The 14,039-nt window shown below is 39.0% G+C and overlaps 1 protein-coding gene across 1 annotated transcript in view; it reads left to right on the top strand.

Moving 5' to 3' along the window:
- dnah5l (dynein, axonemal, heavy chain 5 like) overlaps positions 1-14,039 on the top strand; it is a 233,743-nt gene that overhangs the window by 34,937 nt on the left and 184,767 nt on the right. The window contains exons 22-26 of the mRNA XM_052015789.1: positions 2,934-3,112; positions 5,831-5,935; positions 6,063-6,257; positions 9,916-9,996; positions 10,093-10,497. Of these exons, the coding sequence (XP_051871749.1) occupies positions 2,934-3,112; positions 5,831-5,935; positions 6,063-6,257; positions 9,916-9,996; positions 10,093-10,497 (965 nt within the window). The remainder of the gene's footprint in view (positions 1-2,933; positions 3,113-5,830; positions 5,936-6,062; positions 6,258-9,915; positions 9,997-10,092; positions 10,498-14,039) is intronic.

Genomic DNA, 14,039 nt, shown 5'->3' with positions numbered 1-14,039 from the left:
CATGGTATGAAAAGTATTTTTAATAATTGATTTTGTAATGCTGTTTTTGGTGTTGTATGTTTTTTATCACTGTATTTGTTTTTTTAGTCCTGTTGAGGTAGTGGTAAAGCTCTCATTTCTTTGGCAAGCCAAATCCTATTGATGAAGGCATCTGACACAACGCCACCATCCTCAAACCCACTAACCATGCCTTGTACATTCATATCCAAATTGTCAATATAAATTCCATAATCGTTTATCTATGCAAAAACAAACAAAACTAAAGCAAACGAAGGTTTTTTTTTATCCTTCATGGATAAAGATGCTACTGGTGAGACCAGAATTTATCATCCATCCATAATTAGAGACCTATTGGGTTGAAAGAGACGCTTCAACATGCCGAGTATGACTGATTGTCAAGCACCTATTTATACTAAACCCATTTTATGTTTCCCACATTCCCATCAGTTTCTCCCAGATTCTATCACTCACCTACACACTATAGGCAATTTACAGTAGCCAATTAATCTCAACCCACACGTCTTTGGGATGTGGGAGGAAACTGAGCCTTTGGGGAAAATCAATGTGGTCACAATGCAAACATGCAAACTCCACACAAACAGCACCAGCTGTCAGGATTGAACCTGGGTCACTAGAGCCATGAGACAGCAGTTTTACTAGCTGCACCACTGTGTTGCCTCAATTGTTTGAACTAAGAGGCTTGTTTAGCCATTCCAGAGGGTAATCGGCAGGATTCCCTGAAGAACAGTTGAAATTGATGGCTTTTTTTTTACCATAACCCAGTAGTTTCACCAATACTGATATTAACTTTTATTTCATTTTTAGTTAACCAATTTTCATGGTGGGATTGCTAGCCCAGGAATATAACCACAACGCTTCTGTACCCCTTGTTGAAAATCCTAATGTCAAAAATGAAAAGCTGTAAATGCAGTTTTGTCTGATGACTGGTGAAACAGACTAAGCTCAATGAGATGCACCTCAGTAGAATTGGTAATTGGTAATTAGTTAATTATTGTCTCATGTACTGAGATACAGTGAAAAGCTTTGTTTTGCATGCCATCCAGGTAGACCATTCCAAAATTAAGTACTTCAGGGTAGCACAAAATGAAAAACAATAACAGAATGCAGAATATAGTGTTACAGTTACAGAGAAAGTGCAGTGCAGGTAGGCAGATAAGGTGCAAGGGCCATGATGAGCTAGACTGTGAGATCAAGAGTTCATTTTTATCATACAAGAAGTCCAGTCAAGAGTTTTATAATAGCAGGATAGAAGCTATCCTTGAGCCTGGTGGTATGTGTTTTCAAGCATTTGTATCACCTGACTGATGGAAGAGGAGGGAAGAGGGAATGACAGGATGGGAGGGGTCTTTTATTATGTTCATTGTTTCCCCGAGGCAGTGGGAAGTGTAGATGGAGTCAATGGAGGGGAGGCTGGTTTTCATGATAGATTGGGTTGTGTTCTTGACCCTCTACAATTTCTTTCGGTCTTGGGTAGAGCAGTTGCCATACCAAGCTGTGAAGCATCTGGATATGGTGCATCTGTAAAAGTTGATAATGGTCATTGGGGACATGCAGAATTTCCTTAGCCTTTGAAGTAGAGGCGCTGGTCTACCTTCTTGGCCATAGTGTCTACGAGTTGGACCAGGACAGGTTGTTGGTGATACTTACATCTAGGCACTTGAAGCTCTCAACCCATCTCCACCTCAGCACCACTGATCCAGACAGGGGTGTGTATGCCACCCCACTTCCTGAAAGTCATGGTATACAGTACACTGAAGCATTCTGTTCCTAAAATAGCAATGTACTGCAGTAATAATCTGGCAGTAATAATTGGAATTTTGGTGTTGCTGGAATGACAGATCTCCCAAACTATTGGATATTATTCCTATTAATACCCCAACACACATTTATTTCACATTTTTTTTTACATTCATACAGAGTAATATAAATTTTTCAGTGAACCTGGTGGGTTCAAAGGGAACAAAAAAACTTAGCCCATTGGGTTTAAAAAGAGCAGAAAATTAGGCTTAGGCTTGCATGTTTTAGCTTGTCATTTTTAATCTACATATGAGCAAAGCATTAGATACTGCATAATGGTTTTAGACACTCACATCGCTAAACTGCAATTTGACGACCCTTACCTTTGCTGCAATTGGAAACTGACTCTTGATGACTTAGGGCAAGCAGAGGCAGTTGTTCTTGGTCATTGGGAATCAGATACAGTACATATGCATGTGCATAAATGTTTAGTGTCTGCTGAGCTCCTTGGTATGCCTTTTCGATCATGTGACACATTACCAATGAATTTTCTGTAGACTTGAAAGAGTAACAAAAAATGGTCTTAAACATTTAGCATATCAAAAAATGCCATATGAATATTTTATAAAAATGAGCAAAATATTACCCTGAATTTCGTAGTAATGTCTTTGGCACCTATGGATTTTCTCTTACTCCTATAGCAAACAGAATAAGAACAAACCTGCCACTATAAAGCACATAAAATTAAATATTTTTGTGCAAAATCTAGAAATTTCACCCAACTCTATGTGCTAAATACTTGATATAATAACATATGTATATTGAACGTTGCTTCCAAAATTCAGTTCCATGGACTTAAATGGAATCAAATTTAGGAGATGGAAATCTATATGCCTGCACTAGTTTCATATAGTCAGTAGGTATGACTGAAACCAAACTTGTACTTGAGCCTTGATGAGGTCAAGGTATCAAATTAATGTGATCAGTTCAGTACAGTTGATGCAGCAGTTTTGTGAGATTGCACCTTAAGGAAAATGACATTGTGCTGATTCTTCTGGTAATGTAATTTCTTTTTATTCCTAATGCAATCCTAAAGCACAACACGGAAATGTCAGCTTCTATGGAATTCTTAATTCCTTGATCTGTAGAATGATATTTTGTACATATGTCTGTAGGTACCAAGTTATCGTTGGACTCTCTCAAGCGGCATTTACATGTCACCAGTTCTAAGTATGAGGCAACAAAACCATTTCCCAGTGGTGCTGCTGAGACATCAAAAGCTCCATTCTTCAAATCTAAGATTGTACTGGCAATTCCATATGTTTCCATGCGACCAAGTCTGGAGGATATTCAGGTAGTAAGATGACAAATTATTACTTTATTACTTTGTAATGTATAAATGCTACAACATTCCTTTCCATTTGAAAATAAATTTCCGCATGATTTCTGACATAAAAATGGTACAGTATTGGCTACAGTTAAATCAGCTGATACACAAACAGCAGGCATTTGTCTATCTTTCTAACATTTACATCCATTGTCAAAAGGGAGAAACAGCATTCCAGATCCAGAAAGGTATAAGAATATTTTTACATACTTTACGTGTATAGAACTATTGTACTTTTATTACCATGTCAATAATGCATCTTGGGATTAAATAGTATGAATAAATTACTATAATTTTACTCATGAAACTCATATCATAAAGGGGGAAGGAAATTTTAACTCTTGCGCATAGTTATATTTGGAAGAGGTGGGAGCTAATGTGTGTAGATGATGGAGCAACAACGAGCTGATCTCTGTATTTAATTTGAGTGAATCATGTTACCTGAATGAAGTGCCCTTGGAAGAGGTGGATTGTCAATTTCAATATTGCTTATTGTGCGTGACATTAACCGTTGTTTAAAACTTTTAACTCAGACTTTCCTGTAACTCATCGATGAAATCAAGTTTCATTGATGGCCTGATGACATTGAATGGGACTGAAGGGACAGGCTAATCCATGAATAAATACCTCACTGCTGCTTTCTTGAATAACTGTGAAAGACTTTCTCCACATAAATTGTGCTTAGAGTTTATTTGCGAAAAAATGGAGGTAGATTAATAGACATTGGAGAGACCCTTGCAGTTCAGTTGCTAAATTTTGGATGTGAATACTTATGAAGTTCAAGTTATGGTTTTCTATAGGCAAATAAGCCTGATAAACGGCCATTGTTTATGTGGAGAAAAAAACATACCCAATATTAACTAGTGCCTCAGCAATACCAGCAGGACTTCTCTCAAAGACCTGGGGTTATATATGAGGGAGCAGTACATTGAAGGGATGTAGCTCACAAGAGGCACTAAATGGTACACAGAGCTACAGACAGAGAGGATAAACTTCTTTGATGTATCTGAAAAGCAGTATCTCAGGAGGTTCAGGGCGTCATGTCAGACTGTGGAAGATATTTGCTGCTTACTGGACCTGAACTTAGGGATCATACTTTACCAGTGATTGTCACTCACCATTTCTTCAACTTCTTTACCTTGGAATAATTCCAGAGCTCTCCCACGGGAGTTCACACATGTCAGCACACATGTATATAAAGGGTGATAGACATGGCCTATAGTCTAGCTTCAGTCAGTAACTTCCAGGATTGTTGTTGCAGTAGAACAGAAACTGGTATATTTGATTAGGATCGTGTGCCATCTGACGTATTTGATTCACTTAATATCCAACAATCACATTTGTAAGACCATCATATCTGTCCATCATTTGAACAAAAATATTATATTAAATAGGAAAGTAACTGTTTAATGATAGATGCTCATTTACTGAGATCATTAACAGTCATTTTCAGCTTAATGTGTATTAATCCAAATGAAATGCCAACCACTGCAATTACTTTTCATTTCCCTTTCGAGTCACTTTAAGGCCCACATAAAATATAAAATTGGAACAGTCTGTGATGAAGCTACGCTACACGAATTTAATGAATCTTGGAGCAGGGATGAGGGACCAAATGGCTTACCTCTGTTTCTATCTTTTATGTTCTATGTTCTTATTCATCCAGTGCATTGAAGTACAGAGGGATCTTGGGGTGCAAGTCCATAGCTTCCTGAAAGCGGCAACACAAGTGGGTAGGGTGGTAAAGAAGGTGTATGGCATACTTGCTATCACTGGTTGTAGCACAGAGTATAAAAGTCAGGAAGTGACGTTATAGCTATAAAACTTTAGTTAGGCCACATTTGGAGGATTGTGTGCAGTTCTGGTCACAGGAAGGATGTAGAAGCTTTGGAGAGGGTGCAGAAAATGTTCACCAGTACGTTGCCTAGATTGTAAAGTATTAGCTATGAGGAGAGGTTGGACAAACTTGGATTGTTTTCTCTGGAGCGTCAGAGGCTGAGGGGTGACCTGATAGAAGCATATCAAACTCTGAGAGGCGTAGATAGTCAGAGTCTTTTTCCTAGGGTGTAAATGTCAAATACTAGAGAACATAGATTTAAGGTGAATGGGAGAAAGTTTAGTGATTTGAGAGGGAAGGTTCTTACACAGAGGGTGGTAGGTGCCTGGAATGTGTTGCCAGGGGAGTTGGTAGAAGCAGATATGATAACAACATTTAAGAGGCATTCGGACAGACACGTGAACAGGCGGGGAATAGAGGGATGGATCATGTGCAGGCAGATGGGATTAGTTAGATTGGCATTGTGGTCAGGCAGTGAGCTGAAGGGCCTGTTCCTTTACTATGTTCTGTGTACAAATATGGACATCAGTAACTTCCAGAGGTTTGTATGTCTTATTAGCATAGTGCTTCATCTGGTGTAACGAATACTAACTGGATACCAAAAACAAAAAGAAATGCTAGTTTCATAATTTTGACATTTAATAGTCAGGTAAGTACAATACATCATCATGGTTTATTTTTCTTTAAACCTGGAAATACTATGCTTTTATCTCAGTAAAAATGTATAACTTAGCTTCTTTTTTTCACAGACTAGATGCAAATATCAAATTAAAATTCATCCATCATGTATTCTCTTGTAGTAAATTCCAAACAGCAGCTTGTTATCAATTTATAGTTTTATTTTGCAGTCCGTCCTCAACAGAGCAGTGAACATAATTCTCTCCATGTCTAAGGATATTCCTCTTTGGTCCTTTGCCCATCTGCATCTGAAACAACAGCAGGTATTCACTGAAGCTTGGTTTTCATTCTTTATTTTTAGAGCATTATTTCCTGTCTGCTTATGGTATATTTACTGATGTTGTTTTTGAATTTAGCTTCATGCCTGTAACTTTTATTTTTGCATGGTGTTAGATTGAACAGAATGCTGCTCGAGAACTGGGTGATGACAGTATCCTTGGTAAACCGGTAGTGCTCAAACCCCTTGATAAACAGATTAGTGAACACAAGGATGTCACTAAGGTTGTGATCCAACTTGGTTCTGTTATTTCCAATTTAAAGAGTGATGCAGCAAAAATTCTTGACAGTTTTTCTCCGTTCTCTCACTTGTGGAATCAGGTGAGCTTATATCATTTCTATATTTATTTGTGTGCATTTGCATGAATGAATGAGACATAGGGATCTGAAAGCTAAATTTGATACTACAGCAATTGTCATTTAAGCTTTGAATTGCTTAGAGGCCTAATATTTTACTAGAGGAATTAGAATTTGCAACCAGGTCAAAAAGTGTGTTCAAATACTCAATCCAAGGAGAGGAAAACGCCAATGGATCATAAGTGCTAGTGCTTAACATGTAATCATGACACCAAAAGCCAAAAGAATGTAAACATTTAGTAGAAGAAATTGGATAATGTAGTAAATTTGTGTTGAAATCGCACAGCTCTATTAACTGGGCCCATTTGACCAGGGGCGAGATGCGTTCATATCCCAGGCACCAGCTCCGGAGAAGGTGAAGATGCACACAAATTCTTGTCTAGCAGCACAAAAGGACAGTACAGTGAACTAGCTTAGAGTTGAAGACCTGCTGAAAAGCCTACATAAAATGTCAAGCAGTTTGGGGAGTTCAGCTCCAATCTTGCACACAACTTTGTGCATGGAACTTGGATCCCATCCTTTCTAGCCTTTTTACCCTTTTCACAATGTGGCATCTGCTGGCTGTTGTCCAACTTCCCCAAGAGTGCTCTAACGGATGATGTTCTGTGGATAGCTCTGACTGGGGTACTAGTGTATTTCTTGCTTCTTCATATTTTTCTAAGTTAACCTTACTTTATTTTTCCTAATTATATCTTTCTAATTATTTTCCCTGAGGAATTAAAGATGAACTGTTTTCTCACTATTTATTTTTTATTCTTCTAATCACACTGTTCCTTTTCATATGGTTTGCTAGGGGAGTTGGACATTTTTAAAGTTGAGTTTAGAAAGCTGAAAAGTAACTTGAAAAGGCCATTTTGCCTCAGTCAATGATCTGCCAGGTTCTCCTGGCTGCATCAGAGATACGATAAGATCAATTTTTAGTTTATGGTGTTCCAACAACTTTCTAGTACCTTGTTCTCTTGGCAGAGAACATGTTTGAGTGAATGATCATTTGTGGACTATGGATCAATTGTGTCTGAGCCTGATTTTGTATTTATCATGCCCACTGACTTTGTATGGGGTTAATATATATATATGTTGAGGTTGAATTTTGATCAATTTTTCATTTTTCTCTTTAAATTGGTGACATTGTGATCAATGATAGTGCTTCTATTGGCTGAGGTCCATTAACCCTTTGTAGTGTAAGTTTGCATTTTTCTAGTTGGTATGAATCTGTTGCTGAACGTGGTTACATACTAAACCTTTCTGCATCATACTTATTGAAACTAAAATGTCCAGGTTGAACAGAGAAAAGGCTGTATAAACATTGATATATTAATTTGTATTAATTTGAAAACTAATAAAAAGATTGAAAAAGAACAGAGAAAAGGTGACAAAAACTATATTTTACTGCCAGGGTGAGGCTAAATGCAAACTAGAAGAATAGAACCTAGTCGGCCAGATATAGGTTGGAGGAACAACACCCCATATTATGCCTTGGTAATCTCCAACTATGACGGCCTCAACGTTGATTTCTCTAGCTTCTGGTAACCCCTCCTCTCTTCTTCCTCCCACCCTTTATTTTCTCCCTTGTCTTCTCTCATTCCTGTGACGCCATCCCCCCTTCTCTTTCTCCTTCCCCTGCCCTCATGACCTGTCCATCCCTTCCCCAGCCCTCATGACCAGCCTATCTATTCCCCACCTCCTTCCCTTTATTCCATGGTCCACTACCCTCTCCTACTGGATTCCTTCTTCTTTATTCCTTTTCCTCTTCTACCTATCACCTCTCAGCTTCTTACATATCCCCCCTCCCCCACCCACCTACCTTCCCCCTATCACCTGCATGTAGTCCTCCCCGTCCCCTGAGCTTCCTATTTCCAGCTTCTGCCCTCTTCCTTTCCAGTCCTGATGAAGGGTTTCGACCTGAAATGTCGACCATTTATTAATCTTCATAGATGCTGCCTGACTTGCTGAGTTCCTCCAGCATTTTCTGTGTGTTGAATAGCACCTCATATCTTTCCTGGGTTGTCTACAACCTGACAGCATGAACGTTAAATTCTTCAACTTCTGGTAAACCCTCTGGCTCTCTTCTCTCTCCTTTTGATCTACCCAGTTCTTCCGACACTCAGCCCAGGCCCCATCACCCTGTTTCTTTCCCCTCCTCCACTCTTTCCATCAGCCCATCACCCACACACTCTTTCCACTGTTTCCCCTCCCCCACTGTTCCCATCTGCCCTCCCCAACTCCATCTCTTGATTCTATGCTCCATCTTCCTCTCCTATCAGATTCCATCATCTCCAGCCCTTTGTCGCCTCCGCCTATCACCTTCTGGCACTATTTCCACTCTCCCATCCCCCATCTGTCTATCACCCCTCCTCACCTGGATCCACCTATCACATGCCAGCTCTTGCTCCACCCCTTCCCTCCACCTTTTTATACAGCCTATCTCCCCTCTGACTTTCAGTCCAGTTGAAAGATCTTGACTTGAATGTCAACTGTTAATTTCCCTCCATAGATGCTGCCTGACCTCCAGCTTTTTGTGTGCTGATCCAAATTCCAGCATCTGCAGTCTCTTGTGTCTATACTTTCCTTTACCTTGAATATTAGTTTTTTGTTAAATACATAATAAAATGTTTTCATTCAGAAACTGGTCTATGGCCTGGAATTTGAGGCTAGCAGCCCAGAATCTGAGATATGAACAAAGTTTAGGATTAACTGATGCAGCTCACCCCCAGCAAGAATTTGAGGAACTGGCTCAGTCCCTTATGGTGAACCCCTCAGTGGCAATACAGCTTTACAGCTTCCCATGACACAGTGGAATTACTGAGGTCACTTGGCAGCTTGAGAAAATGGTGGTGGTAGGGGTGGAGTGAGATCACTGTGCTGCAGAACAAAGCTTCTGCACAAAAAGTGCTTATAAAACTTTGATATCCAGCTACACCATGCTCCCTAGCTAAGATGACTGTCAAAAATACCAAATATTTTAAAAATATTCAGTAATATCCAAATACTATTAAAATATATTAAAACCTGTATGTTAAAATCTAAAACCTCATCACTTTAAAAACAATTTTAAATCATGAACTACTCAAATTATAATTCTTAAGTCTATGATAACCAATACCTACCGTCGTTCCTCACAGAATTTCAGCTCCATGAAATTAATAGAGAAGCAATGCCTACACCAGCCTAAACCAGTGCAGCATATCCACGTGGATCTCCACATGTAATTCTGTGTCAGAGCATATTAAAAGAAACAACTGTGAGCTGCTGGCCAAACCTATGGGATTCATGCACTTGAATAAGACTCTCAAATTTGCTGACAGAGGAAATGTTGGCAGTAATATAGATAAAAGCTGGGGTAATCATAATTAGTGAAAATTCCTGACACTGTGAGAAATGTCATGTTTAAAAGTTGGAATTATCTAAGTTGTTTTTGTGATATCACCAAGCCAATGTAATATGTAAGATTTATCCTGATTATACTGGTACTTTCACATCATCCATCTTGGTGCTGTGGATTTCATAAGGATATACGTGTTGATTTATAGACTGTTTCAAGGAAGTTATTATGCTATCACTAGACCCATGTGGAATCAATAACTAAACATTTTAACATTACTATGGAATTTTTACTTTTTAGGATCCTGCTGAAAAAGTAAAGGAATTCATGGATTCAAATCCAATCCTCTCTGAGTTCAATGAGAAAATCGCATATTATGCTGTATGTATAAAACTGATTATCATTATTGTGCATTGAATGCAAATATGCTGTTTTTTACTAAAAGAAAATAACCCTTGCATTCTCTGCTTTACATAGAAATTGGAGAACCAGATTGATGAGTTGCCCTCTTGTTATGAAGTGGGCTCAGTTCAATTTGATACTCAGCATTTGAAGCTGTCATTGATTCAGGAATGTCGTGTATGGAAGAGAGCCTTTGGCACAGCCTTGAACAGAAAAACTGCTACAGAAATGGATGAGATTTTTTCTTTTATTGAAAATCTTAGCAAACGACTGAATCGACCAATTAATGATTTGGATGACGTGCGTGGAGCCATGGCAGCACTAAAAGAAATCAGAGATGCCGAGATAAAGATTGACATGACCATTGAACCTATTGAAGAAACTTATGCCCTCCTAAATAAGCATGAGCTACTTTTTCAAGATGGAAATGCTGAGAGAGTTGATGGACTAGCTTATGCCTGGAAGAACTTAAATGCACAGGTACTCCCTTAGAAATAAAACACAAGATGTGTAAGACTGTAGAAGTATTTGGATTAAGGTATTAATTTTGGAATTCACATTTATAAAGGGGATTTTGAAATGAATTTTTTTTTATTATTTGAGGATATTTTCTATTCGTTGGTCACAATTAAGTGTGAGCTAGGGGGCAAATGTACATTGCTCCTTTTGGGCTCTTTCTTTACGTCTTCAGTTGGGGAGTTACCCTTATTCCATGCAAAAATTCCTGCTGAATATGTCCCCACAGAGGAGGCTTCAAGAACTGAGCAGTATCAGAAATTGTAGCTACACATCTTTCCAGTATGTTGTTTCAGTGCTTTGGCACACAAATAAAAGCTAAAAAAAATCCTCCAGACAAATAACAACTGAACACAGATTCACTACCTTCATATAAGTCTGAACCAGTAATGACCCAGCTGCACCACTTGAGATTGGACAAATGAATTTTAATATGAATTAATGTAGGGTGGTGCTTGTTGACTAGATAACAAAATCTGCATACAAAATAAGAAGGAAAGGACCAAAGAAAAAGAATTTGGATGTGATTTGTGATCATATATTGCACGTGTCTGTTTGAGATAGTTATTAAAATGGATAGATCTGAAGGACTTTCACTACAAGTCTCAGCATGCTACAGTAATCAATCAGCTTTATAGTTTTGGGCACCATGAGCTGATTTTCCACTGTCTTTGCCAGGTGTAATTGGGAAGGTTTCCTCAGAATGGCAGTTATAGCCTGATAATATGTGTGATGCATCAGCTCCATTTGAAAGGGCTCCCCTACCCGGTGTCCAAAGCACTTGTCTGTTTTATGTGATAAGCTTCTTTGAAGTGTCCCCTATCTCCAAGCATAGAACCCAAGGAGCATTGCAACTGGAGGTGTGAATTTATCAGTCATTGTCCTCTTAAAAGGGAGTTCCACTGCTTCAACTTTTCGGTACAATCTCCTATTTGTGGTTATCATCTGATGCTCTTTAACTTTGCCATTTAAAGGGCCAGCCCGTGGATCATGGGGAGAAAGAAATAAAGATGATGGAATTGATAACAGAAAATATTGAGGGTAGGGGAAGGGCCTATAAAGGACCAAACTGCTGGAACCATCATGCATTAAAATCCATAATTTTCCCATCTCCTTTAGACTTATCTATACTTTCATTTAAATCTCTGAACTAAACACAGTCCATCACAGGTAAGATTTCACTTAGTTGCCATTGTCTGTTTCTTCACAATTATTAAATTTCTGTGTGTCGAAACATCAATATGAATGCTCACACTTATGAACGGCTTCAGCTGTTCCTGAGTGTGGGAATTTATACATCAGATGTTTGTATATCGGGCAGTATCTCTTTATTCAGGACAGAGATTAATCGGATATTGAAGGAATCAAGAGATTTAATTGGTGTTGAGGTAGAAAATCAGCCATGGTCTTATTGAATTATGAAGAGATCCATGGAACCAAGTAGCCTCCACCTGCTTCTATTTCTTGTGTTGTTTTGACAGCTGTAGTGAGCAAATGTGTACCAGAGCACATGCAATAGTAAGCCCAGACCTGCCCTGTACACACTAAATAGTCAAGTTGAGAAGGAACTAGACAAAGTGTGGTACATGTAATTACTAAGCAGAGTGAGTGGGATACATAAATAGTGATTGCACCTAAGGCAGACTGAACTGTGCGAACACTACAAAGTCAAGCTGAACTAAGCTGTAGATAAACAATACTATCTACCACCTACTTCAAAAGATTTGTACACGGTATTGGCAGGATCAAAGGTATTCGCAATATTAGATTTCCCCATGTCCATGAACTATTGAATAGCAACAAAGATAGCAGTACTTGAACATCAACTCGAGCTATGGGTTTTTCTCATTCGCTTACCCTATGGAGTAAAGTCTCCGTCCAAGGTTTTCCAGGATATGATGGATAAAATCTTGCAACTCAATCATTGCTTGCATAGCCAAGACAATGTGTTAATTGCTATGAATATTAAATTTTGCAGGAAGTGTTCAAAGCACAATGTGGACTTAAAATGGGTGTTTTGCAGCAAGATGTTGTGTATCTTAGTTTAAAGACTGATGCCAATGGCCTAAAACTAGGGAATGAAAAGGCAGAGGCTATTACGAATGCACCAAAGCCTGAAATCCAGCAAAGCTAAGGTCCCTCTGGAGAATAATACAGTTTTACGTATGATTACTTCTTGATCCCATGCCTATACTCACACTGTTGCATTATTGAAAACAGATGTTAAAAAGTGAAGCAAGGAGAAGTAAAGTGCATATGGTAAATACAAGAAAAGACTAGCAATTCAAACTCTCCTTGTTCATTATGATGTCAGGGTGAATTGAAATTGCCAAGTGATGCCTCAAATTGCAGTATAGGTGCAGTGATAGATTCAAGATCAATCATGAGCAAGACAAAGGCATAATTTTTGCTTCAAGCACCCTCATAGGGAGCGAGCACGGTTATAGTCAGATTGAGAAAGATGCACTTGGAATGATGTTTGGAATTAAAATCGTTTAGCCTGGTAATGGATCATAAGTCACTGCTGGTGATATTAGGTCCCAAAACTGTAAATCCTGTCATCGTGGGCAAAGTTGGGCAATCCTTCTTTCACACTTTTGACTGTAAAATTGAGTACAGGGACTCCAAAGAGATTGCCATTGTGGATGCTTTGTCATAGCTCCTGCATGAGAAGCCTAATGTTGGAAGTGAAAGTAAGATCTTCACTTCAGTTAACTATGTAGGAAATCGCAGACAAGACTCAGACACAATGTTGAATAGCGACAAGAAACTTACCTTTAAGTACTTTTCAAATAATTTTACTTATTTTTTGTAAGTGTCATCATCCTCTCTCTCCACATTTCTCTCTCCCTCTCCCCCCCTCTCTCTCTCTCACACACACACACACACACACACACACACACACACACACACACACACACACACACACACACACACACACACACACACACACACACACACTCTTTCATTATTGAATGCCATCCACGATTTTCCTGCAAGTTGCTGCTCCCAGTCCACATTTGCCTAGCTTGGTCTTATCATAATGAAATCAGCCTTCCGCCTCCCCCTTCCCCACCACCCTTGACCCAATTCAGAACCTTAATTTGTGGTCTTTGCTTGTCCTTTTCTATAACAATCTTAAAAGTTACAGAGTTATGGTCACTCCCAAATGCTCACCCACTGACACTTGAACCACCTGCCTAAGTAGGGTCTAGTACTACTCCTTCTACAGTAATACTGTCTATGTGCTGGCTCAAAAAGCTGCCCAGGATGCACTTTAAAAATGTCACCCCCCCCCCCCCCCAAGTCTTTCACCCACAGGCAATCTCAGTTAATATTGGGGAAGTTGAAATTCCCTTCTATTATTACCCTATAATTTTTACACTTCTCAGTAATTTGCCTACAGATCTGCTCTCCTATCTCCCGCTGACTGATTGAAAGCCTGTAGTACATCCCCAGCAAAGTGTGTTTCCAAGTAGCCTCTTTTACTTCCTATATGGCCTCAT

The sequence above is a fragment of the Pristis pectinata genome, chromosome 5 (assembly GCF_009764475.1).
Source record: "Pristis pectinata isolate sPriPec2 chromosome 5, sPriPec2.1.pri, whole genome shotgun sequence".
NCBI lineage: Eukaryota > Metazoa > Chordata > Chondrichthyes > Rhinopristiformes > Pristidae > Pristis > Pristis pectinata.
This window is presented reverse-complemented; position numbering and strand designations above follow the sequence as displayed.